The sequence below is a fragment of the Parasteatoda tepidariorum genome, chromosome 9 (genome assembly GCF_982258835.1).
Source record: "Parasteatoda tepidariorum strain Cologne lab strain chromosome 9, Ptep-v5.0, whole genome shotgun sequence".
Classification (NCBI taxonomy): Eukaryota; Metazoa; Arthropoda; class Arachnida; order Araneae; family Theridiidae; genus Parasteatoda; species Parasteatoda tepidariorum.
Genome location: NC_141763.1, coordinates 76,701,509 through 76,723,534, shown reverse-complemented (window position 1 = coordinate 76,723,534; position 22,026 = coordinate 76,701,509). Strand labels below are relative to the sequence as shown.

General features: G+C 29.4%; 1 protein-coding gene across 1 annotated transcript in view; it reads right to left on the bottom strand.

Annotated features, from left to right (window-relative positions):
- Positions 1-22,026, bottom strand: part of LOC107437477 (uncharacterized) — a 258,907-nt gene that overhangs the window by 158,754 nt on the left and 78,127 nt on the right. Inside the window, exon 3 of the mRNA XM_043045034.3 lies at positions 2,810-2,897. Within this exon, the coding sequence (XP_042900968.3) occupies positions 2,810-2,897 (88 nt within the window). The remainder of the gene's footprint in view (positions 1-2,809; positions 2,898-22,026) is intronic.

Genomic DNA, 22,026 nt, shown 5'->3' with positions numbered 1-22,026 from the left:
TTAGTCATTTTAAGTCAGTCAGTTAGTCTTAGTCATATTAGTCATTTTAAGTTAATAGTAAGTAGCTCAACTTAAATCTTTATGTTAGATGAATCATAAATCGCTTAAATTAATTCTTCTTATCCACTGTAGAAAGAATCAAAAAAAATTTTTGTTGCTGATATATGCAGAAAAATTTTTTGTATAATAATCAATCATTGAATAAATAAATAACTTTGATTACTTCCAAGCATATTACAATCATACATAAACTTGGTATCTATATTATATAAAACGCTAATACGTATGTATCAATAAAACCGATGATATTTCTTTTCTCGCGTTGGCAACAGTTTTCATTTTTAATTGATAGGCTTCGGCGCGCAGGAGCACGTAGTGAGCATCATATGGCTAATCTATATTATATAAAACGCTAATACGTTTTAATTGATAGGCTTCGGCGCGCAAGAGCACGTAGTGAGCATCATATGTCTAATCGAGTGAATTCTCACCGAATTATCAAAAAAAGTCTCACAAAATTATCTTCATCGAAGCCGATGCTTTACATCCGGCGTTCAGTACTATTTCATATTGTTTTACAACGCATGGCTTTAGCCCTCTGGTGGGAAAGACTTTAAAACAAAACTTACAACTGTTACTTTTCTCAACAACTGAAATTTAGAATAGTGTGATTAAGAAAAATATGTGAACTGTTTGCAATTTCAAATTAATATTGAAATGCACAGGTTTCGAATTTTCTACAGTGAAAAGTTTTCGGAACTTCAGTGTTCAAAAAAGTATACAAAAGCTAGACGTTAAGAATGTATCCAATGAGCGAGCAAAGCGAGCATTCCGAAATGAATTCCCGGATATGCGAAAGCAGTTCCGGGGGTTGGCGAACGCCAGCGAGCAGGGGGCGAAGCCTCCCAGTTAGGTTAATATTTGCCTTCCCTCTTTACAATATACTGGTTAAAAAGTTTTCTGGTAACACGTCAATGTCCTTTCATTCATAAGCCAGGAAAATGACAGTCAGGATAATGACAAATTTGCCATTTTATAGCATTTAACTTTACTTTAATTTAACACTTTGGCCTAAGGCGTTTACATTCCACAGAAAACAACAGGATTTCTTGAAATAACTCAAATAAATTTATGCAGTTTATGTAATTAATGATTTCAAGAAGACAGGAAAATGACAACATAAAAACCTACGCACCTTGAAACATTTTTTGAAATAGATTTCGAACCTTTATTCAAGCAACAAGACATGTTCAGATAGGATGGGATGGCATCTAATCAGTCTATTAACATAACATATTGATTGCTGGCTTTATCTATTTTGGTTATAAATCACTAAATAAAAGTAGCCAGGAAATTGACAGATTTTCATGCGACCAACAAATTATTGACAGAAAAAATTATTTTAAAAGAAGTTTTAGTAAATAATACCCTCTGCGTATATTCTAGAAATGCTTGCAATGGTTGAGATAAAAAATAAATTAGATTTTGAAAAACGTATGAGAAGTTTTGAAGCTAGTTATTATTGGAAATATTCTTTGTGACATGCCAGGAAAATGACATTTTGATATTCAATTAAATTTTTTAAGTATACAAAACAGTCAATGTTAGTGCAAAGTCATTTTAAAATGCTAACACCAATGCTATTTATTAATTTTTTTAAAAAAAAGCTCTTTTAGTATTATAGTATTTGATCTTGGAGCAAGGGACAGTGAATTGTCATATTTCGTGAGAATCACCCATATATGTCTAGTATAATTAAAGATATATTTTAATATTTTCTCATTTCACCAGTCATTTGCTTCAGCTTCATTCTATAACACTAGATAAACATTTCTAGGTAATACGAAAATCGTAAAATATTTGATTATTTGCAGCGGAAATAGTTCTGCAAAATCCTAGGATTCTATGCACTGTAAGAAATGTTGGATTGTCCACAAAAGTGAAATAGGAAAACTGGAAGCATTCCAGAACAAATTTTTGAAAATGATTTTAACAATTTTCTGGCCTAATATTATTTCAAACAACGATTCACTAACAAGTGAAAAATTATCACCCATTCATGGGGAAATTTTGAAGAGATGAGGGAGATGGGTTGGACATACTCTTCGTTTAAAACAGGATGGCCCTGCTAACATCACGTTTCTCGGGCACCTTATGGAAAATGAAAAAGAGGAAAGCCTAGACTTTTTTGGTAAAGATACATGCACCAAGATCTATACAAAGCAAAACTAAATGGATAGGAGGAGGCAAGAGGACTGATTCAAGGCAGGGGTTCCTCAAAAAAGAGGACTTGAGGCCTTATGTGCCAGCGAAGAGGATAAGTTGGTAGATAGAAAAAATATTGAATATTAAAACATATTTGTCGAAGAGTGAAGTAGACATACAGTAGACAGTTAATGAATAATTTAAAGCATTTCACTCATTTTTGATAATTTTTTAATAATAAATAAACAAAGAAGTCTAAAATAAAGTGGCGAATAAAGAAGATTAAAAAAATATTTTTAGTTAGCTTTAATCTCAACGAATTACGGTTCAAAATTTTGAAATGATACACTATGTGTCCTCGAAATATTTCTAAGGAACGATAACAATCATTTAAATCAAAAAAGATTTTTAATTTTCTACGATTCTTTTGTTTTCGTTTTGAAAATGAAACTTTTTATCAATTAGTGGACTACATAGTTATACTTGTTGATAGATTATTATGATGTAATAATGATGTATATGATGTAATATTTTCAGAAGATATACACAATCAATACTACATGGCTTATAATGAAAAATTATTATACTAAGGAATTGTACTTACGCATGGAGGGAGCATTTCGAACAACATCCACTTTCGTTGCCTGGTACCCATCGTGCCACGTGAAATTCCTTTTGTATTCCGAGTTAACCTAAAAACAATTATTTTTTTAATTCCGCTTACAAAAATGTAGTGAAAAAAATCTTTTTTTTTTATTATTTTATATAAGAATATCTACATTTAGATTTTTTTATATGAAATATGTAAAAATTAGCTAATGAATTTGATATAACGCATAGAATAAATACCGTAAAAATTCCGGATCAAAGTCTCGTAAGAAAGTAGAGTGTCGGTACATTTTACGGTAAAATCTATTTTTACCGGAGCATTTTGCAGAACAAAAAGGTAATATACCATAATTTTTTCAGTAATAATTGCCATAAAATCATATAAATATTACTGTAAAAATTACGGTTTAATATTTTACAGTAAAAAATGGATTTTACGGATGACGCTCCCTAAGTGCCGATACTTTACACCGTAATTTAATTAATTGTTTTTGTTTTTCCAGTGGCGCCATCTATGGCCAAGAATTCGACTTCTGCCACACCATACGTCTCACGCGTTTATAGGGCGGAAGAGGAATTATTAATAAGTATTTATTCATGTTTTGAGCCATTTTGTTATTCTTAACCATTTTTTACGAATTTGTTCTTTTAACCTTCAAATTTTTATGCTTTTCTCAACAACAGATGTTTACATTTAAAATTGCAAGAAGATTCTCAAAAACTATAAAATAAGTGTTTAATGATTTTTTATTTACTTTAGGAAATAAAGTACATCGAAAATTACGAAGAAAATTTATTTCCTTCTATTAAAATAGCATCACTGTCTTATGAGAGCCCCATTCACTTCTGAAGGTGTGGTCAAAGTGACAAATTGGCTAGTATTCTTAATGGACAGTTTAAATATTAGTTATACGTAATACTTATTAACGTTTGGCCCCACGGGCATTCTCATTGCGTCCATTGACGGACCCGCGAAGACTGACCATTGAAGGATCAATCGGATTCGAAAAATTAGTCCGTTTTACCCTTTTTTCTTCACTTAACTAACGTTAAAAGTGTTTGCCAGGAATCTCCGCGAACTACAGTTATTTTGTACCGTCCTTTTCACCACGCTACTTGAAAAAAAAAACTGTAGAGCTCTGCACTACTAACTACAAAAAAAGTAGCTTTTACAGTAGTTTCGCTACTTGTAGCGACCACTGAATTAAACAATCTGAGATTTAACTGAATGAAACAATTCCCCAGATTTAATTGGAAAAAAAATTTAGCTGAACGAAAGAATGTCGAGCTGATAGAACTTATAGATTAGAATTTATGAGGGTATGTGTGAAAAATAAAATAAAAATTTTTTCATAAATATTAACTCGTTTGTTATTGTTATCTACACAAGTTTATTTTCTTCTAATTTTATTATTTTTTAATAATAAAATTATATTCTTCTCTATTTTCTTCTAACAATAAAATAACATTCCTCTATTTTTTTATTACTTTTATTAATTCTATATTTTAGTAGTTGTTTCTACTATATTTTTAAATGCATCAATGGAACATTGTAACACTATATTGTTATTGCTATTACTTTAAGAAGAAATAATAGCGTAAACATTTTATGAACATTTACGCATCTGTAATTGCTATCTAAACATGTGATGTATTTCCTTTTCTATATTTTTAAACACTAAGTCAAATTAGACTAAAACAAAGTCTCTAGAGCAAATAGTTCAGAAGTCAACATGTTTCCATATTTTGGAAAGTTAAAACGTCTAATTTGTATTTTTTATGTGAATGGAAAGAATTTCAGTATGATTTGTTCAATCTCATTTCATTAAAAAAATATTTTTTGTTTTAATTTTTTTATCATTTAAAGCTTGTTTAAGCAATAGACGGAAAAATTTAGAAAGTGCTCTTCGAATCTGAAAGTGATGGAAACACAAATAATTTGGACTGAATCTAAAAAACATTCTACTCTAAAAGACATTCTGAATCTAAAAAACATACATAAAAGAATAGTGAGAATAGTAGTAATAAGTAAACGATATTTACAATTTTGAAGAATGTAAATGCTAATTACTTACATTAAATTTTTTTGAAACTCAGGAATGATTTTAAAGTAAGTTTAAAAACTGATCATTTTCTAAAACATAACAGACAAATTATAATTTATTATATATTATAATTATAATTAATTTTCATTTAAAATTGCGTAAAACTGGAGGGAATGCTCCACTCACAGAAACTCACAATTGCTTCACACTAAATTTTGCTTCTTGACGATTACCACATTTATATTAACGATAAAAACTATTCAATTAAAAATTACGAAACTAATTTTTTATATATTAAATATTAGAAAATTTTTTTTAAAGTAAAAGATTACGAAATTAAATTATTTAAATGAAAAATTTATGAAATTATTATTTTTAAATTAAAAGATAACAAATTATTTTTTTAAATTAAAAGATTAATAAACTAATTTTTTTAAATTAAACGACTACAATTTTACAAAATCAGATATTTATTTTCCATAAATATAAAATTTAAATCTAATCATCTTGTCCGTTACCATTACAATTTCATTTTTATTTTTTCAATTCCTATTAAGTGTCTGGGTACTTAAGAAATCGTTTAATAATTTACGCTAAGGACATTATTTAGTTATGAGGCGAAACTTTAAAAAAATGCGTTTACCTTAAAAATATACATCCTAATAACGTTTTATAATTATGTATTCATTTATTTACATATGTTGACTGAGTTCAAATTCATTTTTAAAAGAAAATATAACTTATTTATAGTTATTGATTATTGTTAAACAGTCAATTTTATTAAGCGGTCAATAATTGTTAAACGGTCAATAATTGTTAAACGGTCGCTAATTATTAAACGGTCAATGAGTTATATTAAATATGTTAATCATAATAGAACACCGATTTAATTTTTAAGTATTTAATTTAGACTAATAATAAAAATCCGAAACGTAATAATAGAAAACAACTTTAAGAAAATATGACAAATAAATATTGCTGGTAAATTACTTTAAATTATGAATAAAGAAAATTTTACTGGTATTACATACCGCTATAACTTTTATTAATTTAATGCTGATGAAAATAAAAGAAACCTGGATCTTATTGGGTAATTAGTGAACCATACCATAAGATTATTTGGCCAATAAGAATGCGCCGACAACAATGAGAAAGGAATTCAGACCATCATATTTTTATATCAAATTAAATGAAAATATCTGTCTTTTGTTACATTTGTCTTTGGAACAGAACTCGACTGTTATAAGTACTAAAAAATAAAATTTAATTTTTTCTTTAATTATCACCCTAGATTTCTTTTAAAAAACCCTGAACTCACCAACGCATAATGCATTTATCAATTCGACTTATCAGTATTCAAAATAAATTAATGTATAGCTCAAGTAACTAGACCTAGACTCTTGGATCAACGAAGTCACTAACAGTTGTTGATTTTGTTCTGAATTTGATATTGATAAGTTAATTATAAAACACGAGAAGAAAAAAAAATCTGGTAAAATTACCGTGCTGAATAGTTAAAACATTTCTGGTAAAAAGAAATTTTTTAAAATAAGCAATTTGGTAGTAAAAACCAAAATTTACAAAATTTAATCCATTCATATGGCAAATTTTTTCGTTCATATGGTAAAGGAAATTCTGGTTTTCAAAATTATAATTCTTATTACCACTCATTTTGTAAAAAATAAAAATCTGAAAAATAAATTCAACCCAATAAATGGTCTTTATGCCATGCTCTAAAGTTTCATGATAAAATTACCAAATTTCACATTTAGAAAATTTAATCACATATTATTTTATTAATCGCACTGAACACTCGTACTTCGCCCCGAAAGATGCTGGAAGTGCTGCTCTTTAAAGTTACCCGGTGGGCCTCTGTGAGTCTAAGCCACGTAGGTGACACACACCACACAGCCACAAATACCCGTTCATAGCGGGGTCCACATTCACACAACAGAGGACAAAAGCCAGAGAGAAACATCCATGCCCGGAGCGGGATTCGAACCCGCAACCATTGGCTTCACAGTCAGGCGCACTGACCACTCGGCCACCTATCCGGCCTATCACATGTTATAAAAGCATATTTTACTGTTAATTTTACCAAAACCACTATCAAAGAGTTTCCGTAAAAATTACCGAGCTTTTCAGTGCTCCCATAGAGCCAGAAAACACGATAAATTTTGCATATTCTGGTAGTTTTGACAATACTTTTTCCACACTGTACAATGTGTAATTCTATTTATAGGTGTATTATTTTAGTGTAAATGTGTATTTAATTTCTTATTATGTCAGAATGTATTTAATTGCTATTCTTTCGAAGAATTAAGCAAATTTCTTAATAATAATTCCTTTTTCTTTTTCTTAGTACACTCGCCTTTTCCCCGTTTAGTTTCATAACATCCGACAGAGAGCTTCCAACAGTTTCAGAAACATTGGTTTAGAGTTTAGAGATGCAATTTTGCTCAAAGGTAGTAAAAATTAAACAAATGTTATGTCGGAGTCCTAGACGTAAAAGTTTAAAACATTTAAATATGTCTTTATTTTTTTTTTAAATATTAATTTTGTTGCCCTTTTAAATTTTTAAAAAATCACGCTTGTATTTGAATTTGATTTCAGTCCCATTGAGTTTTAAATGACACTGAAGTTTTGAATGTATTTATCGTTATCAATTTTCATTGTTTTTTCCTACGTTGAACAATTATATACTTAAAACTAAAAACAATAATCTCATGAAATTTGATGCACGTATATTTTGAATATTTTATTTTAGTTCGTTCTAAAGGTATTAGTCCCGCAGTGGACTGAACGTTAAGACATGGCTCCCAGCAGATCACCGAAGTGAAGCATCACTGGCTGCGGTCAGTGTGCGGGTGGGTGACCACTTGGATCAGTCTGCGTATGAACCGAGGGGTCCTTCTCAAACTGTTCTATCGTAAAATGCTCGACTTCGCGTGCAGGTCGTTGGGGTGCCTCCCCCTCTGCGGAGGATCAAAATTGTAATAGCTTGTCTTTGGATCATCCTCAGGGATGTTTCCCAAACCGTCGCCAATAGCCCAATGTGCAGCTCTAGTGCGACTTAAAATAACTACAACAACATCTAAAGGTATTAAAAATTTAACGGCATTTGGGTTAATTTTAAAAAGAGACTACCATGCGAGTCTTAAATTTCGAAAAGTTTTATTTTTTTTTAACTGCTGAAAGTAAATGATGCTTAAAACAATATAAATTAAAGATCTTATTCAAAATAACTCAATAGTTATATTCATAATGGGGAAAACTATTTGTTTCAAAAGTTATAAAATTCAGTCCGAACGCTAAAGAAATGGTGGTAATTCTCATACCTCTCCAAACGAGAATGAGAAAAACAAACAAATTTGAAACAGGAAATGTAGAGTTGCCAACGAAAAAAATCGAAAATAAATAAGGAGGAAAAATAATCTAGGAAAATCACGTAGCCAAAAAAGGATAATCTAGTAAGGTTCAAGGTTGTATTTCCTATCCGTGAAGAGAATTGATGAGGAACTCGTGTTGTTAATTAAGGACCGTCCCTTTCGTTAATTAGGAAATTAGCATTCATATGACTAGCGATTTCCAAGTTAACTACATGAGTTCTTAGTTAACAATATAAATAAAAATTACTTTATGAAATTTTATGTCACCATCTGAAGTTTAAAAGTATAATTTTTGTAAATATGAGTTTCTAATTTTTTTCGTTCTACTATTCTTGGTTAATACATAAACTAAACCGATTCGTAACATGTCAAGAACTAGTATAAAATAATATTTGCGAGAAAAAAATAACTCAGGTTGCATTTCAGTAAAAGTTTCAAATATTCCGACCAATTCAAAAAACTAGCAGGTGATTTGATGTTCTCTTTTTAACATTTTTAGCACTTTCTCGAGTGGAACAAGAAACTATTCCAGGAAAAGTTGCAGTGAGCATCTGTAAATTTGAAAAAGCATACAGACGTAAATGCGTAAAAGCATTAATCGAATAGGTTTTTGCATACGAAATTTCCTTTAAAATTCCATATTCGCACTTCTCTCGCCTTTTTTTCTTCCTTTTTTTCATGTTTTTTTTCTTCGTTTGTTTTCAGAAACTACTACAACTTTTCACATAAAAAAATATTAGAAAAGGAGGCTTAACTCTAAATAGAAGGAAAGAGTGAAAAATAACTTACTCACTGAAAGAGGAAAGCATTTTGTGCAAATTGACTTTAAAAAATATTCTTATTTGTCTCTCATTTTAAAGATTTATAATGAAAAAGACACATTTTCATGATCTAACACTCAGAAGAAAAGTATATTTAAAACTACTTGAAAATAGTAAAATTTACCGCGTTTCTGACTCTATAAGAGCACCAAAAGCTCGGTAAGTTTTAACGAAGTGCTTTGGTAATGACTTTTATAAAATTAACAGTAAAATATGAGTTTATAAAATGTGATGAAATTTGATAGATAAGTAAAAGTTTGATACTTTTATCATGATATCTAAAAGCATGGCATAGAAACCATTTTTTGGTTAAATTTTCAGTTTTGTATTTTTAACTAAACATTAATCCAGAAAAAAAATTTCCTAGCCTATTTATATTTTATAACCGTCGTTGAACAGTAGACCAGAATTTAGGGTTTACGACAAATTTTCAACTCAGTGGCCTTGCAATTTTGAACATGATCCAGAAGACAAGAAGACTCCTGGATCAAGTATTGAGAGAAATTTGCCTTCGTAGCTCTTTCACGTTCGGAGCTCTTTTTGATGGAACTAATACGCATTTGCGTAACATGAGGAGGAAAACCACGAAAACCTCCCACGGTTATCCTGGCGGCAAGGGGACTCTGACTCAGGATCCGTCTACCACTGATGATATTTTACGTCAGCACTGTGGTTGGTGCGAGCCTGGTGCGGAATTCGTATCAACAAGCCTCATTGGAAGGCGAATGCTCGATCACCTGGAGACACCTCGGCTCTTCCTAACCTGTAGTAAAATTTCGAAACTACTGTTGTTTTTTAATGCCACGTGTCAATATCAACAAGCCTGCTTGATGAAGCCAAGGGAATCTAATACATAGGGTGCGTTTCTTGTTTTTCAGTGGCGCCATCTATGACCAAGAATGCGACTTCCACACACTCGTTACATCTATTCATTCATTCACTGATCGTATTTTGACCTGAACCAACGAACGATCAATCTCCGATTCAGTGCCCAAAGAGGTCTAATTTGCTATTAGAGCATAAAGGCCTTCGCGAACCGACAGATTCCTCGTGCTACAGTCATCATTCAAGCTAGGATCAAACTCACGACCTCTTGGACATGGGCCAATCTCCCTACTAACCATGCTATACCAGCTGTATCAAAATTACTGAAACAATATACATTTAACTTGTAGAAAAATTAACGTTAATTTAAAATAAACTGAAACAAAAGGTTTAAAAAAAGAATTCATAAGTATCTATTTTTGCAAATTTCAAAGCTGATTGACAACAGAAAATGAAAAAAAAGTAAACAGATATTCTTAAAAGAAGAAACTTTTTTAATTTACTAAAAACGTAGATACGCTTTTGAAAGATGTATATATTTCATATCTGAAGAATTAACGTTAATTAAAAGTTAAGTAAAATAACAGATTTCAAAAATGATCTAATATGTATCTATTTTTGTGGATATCTAAGGCGATTGACAGCTTAAAAAGAAGAGGGGAAAAAGTAAACAAACTTAACCAAAAACAAAGAAAAAAAAAGAGCATCTAAAAAATAGAAACAAAACTTTCTTCTTCCATTTTGCTTGAAAATAGAGCACAATAGAATTTCTTAGAATGTCAAGTTTAAAAAGAAAATAGAGTTCAAAGAATTTTTTTTCTTTCTCGTCGCTCCCAGACTGCTTACAAAAGCGTCTATTGATTTCGTACTGGTATTCTATCTTTTCAGCCCTGGTCACCCTGGATACTGAAAACACTTTTGGTTAGATTCCAATAACTATTTTGCTTTACCAGTAGAGAAGCATATGGAGAGACAGCGTGTCTGGAGAAGGACGGCCAAGGACGATGCAGTCATGAAATTTACGAACGCTCAAAAGATACTCTTTTGGAGGCTTATCTTATAGAGCGGCCAATAAGATTAATTAATTTTTTGTTGAGGTTGTGGCAACGGAAAGGGTTTTTTTCGCAATCGAATGCCGCAGTTTAAATCTTATGTTTATTATTTTTGGCGCATTTTATTGAAACCTATAAAATTGTATTTTTATGAGATAGTTTTTGATACTTTGCCAGAGATAAAGTCAGCATTGAAAAATGTTTACTTTATTTAAATGTTTGAGTTAATTCTTTTTTGAGTTCAATTTGAATAATTTATAACATTGAAAAACATTTCGCTCATAGTGAGATATTTATTAGAAATTTAACTTTTGAATGAAAATAGTTTATTGATAGTTTGTAATAATTGAAATTGAAATTTTCGATCGTAACTCTAATTACTGACAGAAAAATTTTAAATCTTGAGGGGGAAAAACTGCTTTCCGTGTCGTAATAGTAGTTTTGTTTTAAAAAAGTGACATAAATTTAATGCATAAAAATGAGATATTGATTGAAATAAAATGTTGATGCCACAAAATTAATATTGTTTAGACTTCATAAATATTATAAATGTCATGTCATTAAAAGCATAACATATCGCTTAACTTCTTGATTCTATTTAATTACTAAATTTATATTTAATCTTCGATTGTTTTTATTAATAAAAATAGTTGTTAGCTTCCTTCATATACAAGCAAAGAGTAAATTCCAAAAGTGAATAATTTTTATTCAGACTACTGAAAGATTAACATAAGAATTCAAGTCATTTTAAAAATTCATTTAAAGTTGTTATTTCCCACCAAATTATTTCAAACTTGATAGCAATTTTTCATTAGACTCATTTTTGAACAAAATGAATGAGGAGGGAGAAACAGTGTGAGAGAGAAGGTCTTTGGCTGCTGGGGAGATTCGAACTAAGGACCTCCAGATTTATAGTAGGATGCAAAATTCCTATTTTTGCTACAATGTACCATTTTCTTAGACTAGAAAAGCGAATACTTCGAATTGCGTAACGATCGCAATTCGATAGCATTTACCATAAATTTAGCCATTATTTTTCAATTGAAATTTTCTTTCACAAGAAATAGCGAATAGTCCGAATTGCGTAACGATCGCAATTCGATAGCATTTACCATAAATTTAGCCATTATTCGACAGCATTATGCCGGGAAGATTCGAAACAAAGGACATCCAAATTTATAGAAGGATGCAAAGATACTATTATAGCTACAATGTGCCATTCTTTACAATAGAAATAGCGACTAGTCCGAATTGCGTAACGATAGCATTAACCCTAAATTCGATAGCATTTACCATATATTTATTGTTAAGCTCTTCTAATGTCAAGAAAGTTATTTTGCACCAGTAATGAATATTTAGTGTATTTAATATAAGTATTAATGGAAATTAAATTTAGCTGATAGTTAACAATATGCTCTCCCTTTTGTAAATAACAAGATTCGAGTATCAGTATTTATAAATTGACTAGGGATTTAAAATTTCTCTCCTCTCAAAACATAACAGAATAAAAATACCATAAATAAGAGCGATAAGTAAATAATTTGCAAATAAATACCGTTACAACGTTTAGTAATTTTATGATGGAGAGAGCTTTAACACAGATTTTAGGATATGTGTTAAGAATCCCATCACATGGTCTTTCCATCCAATAGGAATGCAACGACAATAATGATAAACGGGATTAGACCATTATCTTTTTCATTTTGTATGGTGAAACACATTGTTAAATAAATTAAATGTATGTTAATAATTCGAAACATTGTGATAGTTGTTATTAATTTTATTATTTGATGTTCGTTGATATTGTCATGACAGACAAGATGCTGTTACTGAAACTTTTGTGACTTCCTAAAGAAAATATTTTTTTTAATTACCATCTATTTTAAATATATTATTCAAAAGAGTTTGCCTTTATTAACAAAAAAGTTTCAAATTATGCTCTAATTTACATCAAAGGATTTTGATGTTCCATAGAGAAAATAATATTAATTCGACACTTTTTATTTTTCATTGCAATCAGTACAATAAGATACCTAAATATTTTTTTCTACTTTAAAGTTAATTTAAAAAGAACTTGCAAGTAAAAATCGTTTAATCAAAAAATTTACATTTTATTGACTGAAAACTCTCTTTATACTTTATAGAATTTTCTAAAATCCGCTAATTTTGTACAGTAAATACATAGAAATAGTTAAGATTCAGTTTCAAAATTTGTAGCTTTAGTTCAACTAAGCATTTTTAAAACAATGCATAAGGTTCTAAAATAAATTAAACTAGCAAATGAGGTTAGCAATTTTGAGGTAATTAAATATACGTCACTTTTTTGAGGTATATTTATTGACTTAAAGAGAACTTTTTATTTTTGTACTGCATGAGTTTTTTTTTTTTTTTTCTAAAATAACCTAGAAATGAAATCTTTGTTTCGTTTTTATAATTTTCTCAAATCCGCTTATTTCGTATAGTAAAAAAAGTAAAGTTTCGTATACATGAAAAAGTAAAGATTCAACTTCGAAATTTTTAGCGTAAGTTCAACAAAATAATTTTAAAAAAAACTTTTACGTCACTAAAAATACATTATTTTTTGACGTATATAATTATTTATTTCAAGAAAATATTTTTTTTTCTGAAACAAATTTTTTTTCTTTCTGAAACAGAGCCTACAAATTGAGCTTTCGTATTGTATAGATAATTTTATCAAATCCGTTAATTTAGTACAGTAAATACATGAAAAAGTAAAAATCCAGTTTCAAAGTTTTAAAAATTTGTAGCTTAAGTTCAAAAACAGTATTTTTAAAACAATGTATAAAATTCTAAAACAAATAAAACTAGCTATTGAGGTCAGCAATTTTGCGGTAATCAAATATACGTCACTTTTTTGAAGTATATTTATTGACTTTAAGAAATTTTTATTTTTATGCTGAATTAATTTTTTTTTCTAAAATAGCTTAGAAATTGAGTCTTTGTATTGTACATATAATTTTCTCAAATCCGTTAATTTAGTACAGTAAATACATGAAAAGTTAAAAATCCAGTTTCAAAGCTTCAAAATTTGTAGCTTAAGTGCAAAAAAAGTATTTTAAAAACAATGTATAAAGTTCTAAAACAAATAAAACTAGCTATTGAGGTCAGCAATTTTGCGGTAATCACATCACTTTTTTGAAGTATATTTATTGACTTTAAGAAATTTTTATTTTTATGCTGAATTAAATTTTTTTTAAATAGCCTAGAGATTGAGTCTTTGTATTGTATATATAATTTTCTCAAATCCACTAATTTCGTACAGTACATACGTGAAAAAAGTAAAGATTCAGCTTCAAATTTGTAGCTTAAGTACAACAAAGTGTTTTAAAAACAATACATAAGGTTCTAAAACAAATTAAACTAGCTATTCAGGTTAGCAATTTTGCAGTAATTAAATATGCGTCACTTTTTTGAGGTATATTTATTGACTTAAGGAAAAGTTTTTATTTTTATGCTGCATGAATTTTTTTCTAAAACAGCCTAGAAGTTAAATCTTCGTATTTTATATATAATTTTCTCAAATCAGCTAATTTCGTACACGAAATACATAAGAAAAGTAAAGATGCAGCTTCAAAATTCGCAGCGTAAGTTCAACAAAATATTTCAAATGCACTTCTTATGTCACTAAAAATACGTTATTTTTTGACGTATATAAGTATTGATTTCAAGAAGAAAAAAAATTTCATATATATATTTTTTTTTGTGATGAAAGAAAATTTCTTTTTCTCAACCAGCCTACAAATTGAGTCTTCGAACAGCATAGATGATTTTAATTTCGCACAGTAAATACATAAAAAAAGTAAACATTTAGCTCCAAAATTTGTAGCTTAAGTCCAAAAATATATATCTCAAAAATAATGCGTACATACGTTTCTAAAGCAATTATACTAGCAAATAAGATTATCAATTTTGCTGTAATTAAATATGGGATGAATTTTTTTGGTATTTTTTTATTTCTTTTTCACGTATTTTTATTTTTTTTTTGTAGCATGAAAATTTTTCTTTTTTTAAAATAAAGCCTACAAATTGAGTCTTCGGAGAGATTTTTTTTTTCACTTCAAGCGATAAGTTTCAGTATAATAAAAGAAAATTCCAGTTTTATTTTCAAAGTTCCTGGGGGCAATAGCATATTCTGTTCTCTCATTTTCCCTGGACGAATCTGAATCTGCAGATGCCGTCTCTCAATGGATTAAGCGTGGATAATAAATTGCTTCGAGCGTTCAACAAATCGATTGTGTTTTGTCTGGCTTTGTTCTAAATTGTTACAAATGGGACCAATCCTACTACAATTGATACACTGCAAGAAGATACAATTCCAATAGAATTTGAGTGCTTCCTCGTTACATTATGGAGTTGAGTTATTTTGGTGCCCGAAGAAATGGAATTAAACAAAAGTTTTAGGGTATTTGAGAAAGTTGTCCATTTTCGAAAACTTTTATATCTGGCTTGATATTTTTTTTCTTTTGAAAAATCACAAGTGCCGCTACTGCCGCTGCTGTTAGAGGTGTGTGTTCAACTTAAGATTACATTTTGTTTTGCAGGGTAAAAGTTATAAGGTATTGAAACTAGAAATTGTGTAGAAATATGCGCAGGTAATAGGAGGAAATACAAAATTTAGCATTCGATTATTAGTTCTAGAATTATTAACTCGGTAACTTGTAGTAAGAAAAACTACCATACAGCAGACCATATGAAGTCAACAAAAAAAATGAAATTTGGTGAGTTGAAATAGCTACTTTGAATTAACACGAGTTCTTTCAAAATTTCAGTTTGCTCGTAAATTATTACAATTTTATTCTTTTTTTACACCTTTTTTTCTTTTACTTAACGTTACAATTGCTTCGTTGAGCAAAATCTATATGGCCTAGAAACTTAAATTTACGAAAGTGAAATTTTGTAGAAAAATGTACAAGGAAAAAAGGCGCGCTCATCCCCCAACAATGTCCCAGCACCCAGCCTTATTTTTAGGACTCTATATTTTAACAGCACTTGTAGACGATATTTTTAATTACGAAATCAGACACAAAAACGTACTTTCTCTGAATAAACATTCTTTTTTTTCCACGGATTCAAATTTCTGACCCCCAAAATATAGGGAATAGCCGCAATTTGGGATACATGATCCCCATAGTTTGATCAGGACAGCGATCTGAAGTTTGGACTAATGTTAATTTTACTTTTTGCGTATTTCGTTATATATCGAGATTTTTGTTAGCGAATTGAAAACTTTTGAACACAATTATAAAGTTCGTTTTTCCGAAGATAATCCCCTCTAAAAATAAATTTTAGTGAATATTTTTTACTTTTTATTATATTATTTAATAACTGTCGAAATTTTCTGATATACAATTTTTTACGTCATTTTTGAAGTATGTAATTTTACATTGCAAAATACAAAGTTTGAGCGTGATCTGTTGAATAGTTATTGAGAAATCGAATTTCAAGTATTCGATTTCTTTGAAGTCCGATTTCTCAGGAACTATTCAATCAATTTTGCTCAAATTTTGTATTTTGCTATGTAAAATTGCATGCTATTTCATTACTTACAATTCAAAAAACAGTAAATATTCATTAAAATTTAATTTTAGTAAATATTTATTTTGTGCACAGAATTATGACACTAATTTTATAAATTTGTGCAAAATTTTTTTAATTCTCTTAAAAAGTTCTAGAAACATGGCGAAATACGCAAGAAATAAAATTAGCATTAAGGGGTCCAAACTTTGGATTGCCTTTCTAACCAAGCTATGGGGGTCATGTTTCCCAGATTGCGGCTACCCGCCTAAATTTTGGGGGGTCAGAAATCTAAATCCATTGAAAAAAGGGCATGTTTATTCGGAGAAAGTTCGATTTTGTATTTGATTTCGTAGCTTAAAATATCGTCTGCACTAATTAATTAGCATTTTCGAGATCACGTCCTCGAACCATTACGTTTGAGTTCTAAAATGTGAAGATCCAATCATTAAATCAAAAGTCATTCAAGGATGGTCCATATTTTTTTGGCCCACTATATTTTTGAAATCTATGAGTATTATTCCTATTTTCGAAAAAAAAAATCAATTTTATAGAGATGATTCAGTCTGAAACAATATTTATATTCCACATATTCATTCTTCTTTTTTTTCCTCTCATTTGTAGCAAAAATGTTGTGTTAGTTAATTTTTTAAGAAGTACTTCATTTTCTGCAAATTAAAAGATCAATATCTAAAAGTTAAAAAAAATAGTAAAATTCAGACTAAAATTGTAAGATTCATGTTAAAACTGAATAAAGCAACAGTTGTTTCAAATTGAAAGCACGAAGTATCCAAACAAGTGATTATTTTCTACGAGCAAAATGTCGAATAAATATAAACATACATTTCAACTTGGCTTCATGAAGATTCAGTAAACAAATAAAAGAGTCACCAGATGCCGAAATAGAACTCAGCCAATTGTTTATCCAATGGCAGTGCTGTCTGTCGTTCCCATTAATCTTTCTTTATTTGCGGAAGGATAGAGTTGGGAGGATGATTGCCATCATTTCATCCCAGAAAACTTGTAACAAATACCCTAGCTTTATTGCAAAGGGAAGTCTTGCCTCCCTGATGAGGACATAAATTCTACAGGAAGATGGTCGTTTTTAGCTGACGTTTTAAGAAAGAACTTTTTTTCGGTTCTGTATTTGTATGCGAAGAACTAGAGGTAGCCCTTCTATAATGGTCAATGCGTCACCAAATGGTTCTGTCAAGGGGAGTTGGCTGGTTAGAATTAACTTTAAATTAATTAACTTTATTAATTAATTTAATTTTTTACTTTAATTTATTTAAGATGTCGCGCAAAAAAACTCTACCCTTTAAAAATAATTTACAGTGTGTAAAACGGTTATATAGTACAAAATAGCTGCAAGATTAATATAGAGTCGACTTTGATCATATAATTCAAATTAATATTTTGTGGTTGTAGCAAAGTCTCAGGATGCTATGATTTACCTAAGCAAATTGTATGCTTATGGAAAAAAAAGTATCACAAAAAAAAAACTGTGAAAACCTAAAAAACCTGTTGAATGGTGTTGTTGTTGGGGAAACTTTTTTGAAATCTTATGACGGTGCTATGTTTAACTCCATTATCACGAAAATTAATATATCTTAGACATACCTTCACTGTGTTAAATTTCATCATAAAATAAGGTAAGGTTTATTTTTACCCGTTATTGTGGTTGTATCAAGTTTTCAGAATGTTATGGCTTACTTTAGCAAAGTATAAGGTAGTATACTAATGACCAAACAAAAGGTAACACAAAATGTTCTACAAATTTTGAAACTCTTAGAACCTGTTGAACTACAATATAGAGCATATATTTGCTACCTTATGATGATGCCAAGCTTAACTACATTATCATAAAATTCAATATTTTTAAACATACTTTCAGTATGCTATAATTCAACTGTAAAAAAAAAGATTTATTTATTTTAGAGAGTTATTGTGGTTTCAACAAATTTTCATGGAAACCATTTATTTGGTTAGATTTACTTTTTAGTTTTGTATTTTTTACTAAATATATGATAATAAGAACTATAATTTTAAAAACCAGAATTTCCGATACCATTTTCCGTTACCATATGAACAGAAAAATTACTAAATTAATAGTCTGAATACTGTAAACTTTGGTTCTTTTAAAAAGAATTCGATAATTTTTTCTATAAATGTCATTAAAACACAGTATATTTGATTCATTTCCCAGCTTAAATAAATTTAAGCAGTAAGTAAAATTTTTATGAAAAAAAGTTATATATTTTAAGCAAAAATATAAATTAAAAATAATGAAAAAACAACTCTCTTTTAAAAAAAGAAAAGCGCTTTAAACTTGGAAATAATTTGTAAAATATTCAGAAGTCAAAATTAAAATGCTCAGAATTAGTTTTTGTCGTGCCGAAATAACGTGCCGGATAATCATGATAATCATAAATTATATTCTTAAGAAAAAAAGTGCTTCTAAACTTAAGCAAAATTTGAAAAATGTTGTTTTGCATTACATATGCTTTCAAAAATTATCGACTTAAGTGAACATCGACTTAATGTTTAAATATTATAAGATCAGCATGGTTCTTTTGCTGTAATGGCTGAGAGAAGACTGAAACGGTTAAAGATTGGCTAAGAGAAAATATACGAGCAAGAAGAATAAATTAATTTTCTAATTTCGCTTTTGCATAAATTGTCTTCTTTATTAACAACATAGCCGAAATTTCTCACAGGAATTTATTTCAATAAAAAAAAAAATTTTTTTTTTACTAAAAATTATGAATGTTTTATTAATTCATAAAGTATACTGAATATGGTTAGAACTGGAATAGCATATTAACGTAACGGGAATTATGCTGACACATATGCACTCATTTCTCAAAATGTCAATGCATTCTGAGGAAAATAAATTTGTAATCTCATAAAATAAATGTGCCCGAATTTCACCGATATGACTCACCATTTCCCTCATCGACACGTGTGTGATCATGGGCCTGTTGACATAAACCTTAGGCTTAGAAATAAAAATCCATCATTTCTAAATAAAATGATATGGGCTGCCCATTTTGATAACATAAAGGGAAATCATACGGCCAGAAAAAGACACTTAGTCTTTCTTTATTCATGGGCAACAATTTACAGCAAAAAATGGAGCATCCGGCTTGCACCGACCACAGTGCTGACGTGAAATATCCTCAGTGGTGGACGGATCATGGGTTAGAGTCTCCTTGCCGTCAGACTAACCATGGGAGGTTCTCGTGGTCTTCCTCTCCATGTAACGCAAATGCAGGTTAGCTCCATTAAAAAATCCTCCACGAAGGCAAAATTTCTCCCAATATCGATCCAGGAGTTTCCTTGATTTCTGGATTGGGTTCAAAATTACAAGGCTACGGAGTTGAACATCAGTCGTAAACCCATAAAATTGGGTCGGCTGTTCAACGACGATTATAATAAAATAAAATAAAAAATGGAGCAGGGCCGCTGTGTCTTTGGTTATAGAGCGCGAGCCTCTAAACGAGGTGAAACGGGTTAGAATCCTGGAGCAATGGCTGATCGATACAAATTCCGCACCCGGCTCGCATCGACCACAGTGCTGACGTAAAATATCTTCAGTGGTAGACGGATCATGGGTTAGATACCCCTTGCCGTCAAGCTAATGGGAGATTTTCGTGGTTTTCCTCTCCATGTAGTACAAATGTGGGTCATCAAAAAGTCGAAGTCAAATTTCCCACACTACTTGATCTAAGAGTTCCCTTGTCTTCTGCATTGGGTTCAAAATTACTAGGTTACGGCGATGCACATTGGTAGTCGTAAACCCTACATTAGTTCGGTTGTTCAGCGACGGTTATAAAAATTAAAAAAAATTAAAAATAAAAAAGGGAGCAAAATTCAAATCCAGCCTAATTTTTAGGCTGGATTTGAATTTTATCACAATAAATATCCATTATAATAATATCCATTACAATAAATATGTCTAGAAAATGTCCCCACGAGATAAAATAATAACTTTCAAGTCTTAAATTACAATAAATAAAAATAAACGAATGCATAGAAATAAAAAAAAACGGAAGATGAAAAGTTGATTACCTCTATTTATTGCAAAATCATATTCATTTATCAAAAATCATAACGATTTTTCATATACTACTTCAAAACACTGTCATAATAATACAATTTGCATTGCGACATTACCATCTGTAGAATATATGCAAAACCATCATCTTCTTAAGTCCAATCAATATAAAGAATTTTCACGCGAAGAAACAGTTTAGTTTCTTTTTTTCCAGCCATATTTAATGGCTCTTCTATTTGCAAAGGCTACATAGAAAGAATCATAAAAAAAACGTAAAAAAAAAAATTCATATTATTTCGGAAGGAAACACTTTACTTTGTTTCTTTTTGTTATTTATTATTGCCTGTGGCTTATTTTTATTATTCATTTAATTTGGACGATTTACATGCACAAAGAGATTCTTTGTATATCTCTTTATATGAGATCGTTAGATTAGGTATATTTATGAATATTGCATCGAACGAACGCCTCCTCTAATTTAATATCTGCCATTGAATTTGTTCATTTATAGAATCATTTATGTTTATCGAAATTAATCATCAAAGCAATTTATTTTGTATTTAATTTTCAACTTGTGTATTTGGCGATAAAAATACGAATTAAAAAATAATGTTTACATTTTTTTTTCACTTTTTACATATGATGATGCTTAATAAGTATTTTAATGAGAACAATCAAATTACTTTTAGAGATACTTCTGTTATTAACATCTTGTAATATTTTTTGGTATGTTACAAAATTGTCTTAAAGCGGTTACAGAGATGCAATTTTCTTAAAATTATTTAATGATTGAAAAATAATATTTTTTACACCAATCTAAATCGTTAGAATTTAAAAGCAAAAAACGTCTGCATTCTTACAGTGCTAAAGAAACTATGTAACGATGCTAATGGGTAAACATTATTTCCAAAGAATATCTCAGTTTGAGACCAATTTAATGCGGGTTTATTTAATGTATTTAACAAGCAAAATAAAATTCTTATAAAGTAGGTATTGATTTTATTAAATGATTAAATGAGTGTTTTTTTAATGATTAAATTTGAAAACAGAAAAAAAACATCTAAAAAAACTTAATAATAAAGCAGACGTTAAAAGATTTATTTCAGCTAAAAAGTAAAATAAAAATTATTCCTACAAATATACACTGGGAAAAAAGGAATGATCAAAAGCTGATTAATTTTTACGGAAGAGCTTTGGAATATATTTTCGTAAAACTTACAATTAAATATAATGAGGATAAAATTTGGTAATATAATAAAGTAATATATAATTATAATAAGGATGAAATTTGGTAAATGTGCTGAAATTTGGTAATTTTATCGTGATGCATCAGAACTTACCTTAAAAACCATTTATTTACTTGAATTTATATTTCATTTTTGCATTACTTATTAAATGTTGGGTAATAAGAACTACAATTTTGAAAACCAGAATTTTCGGTAAACCATTATAATTTATATAGAAAAAGTACCAAATAAATAAATTAAA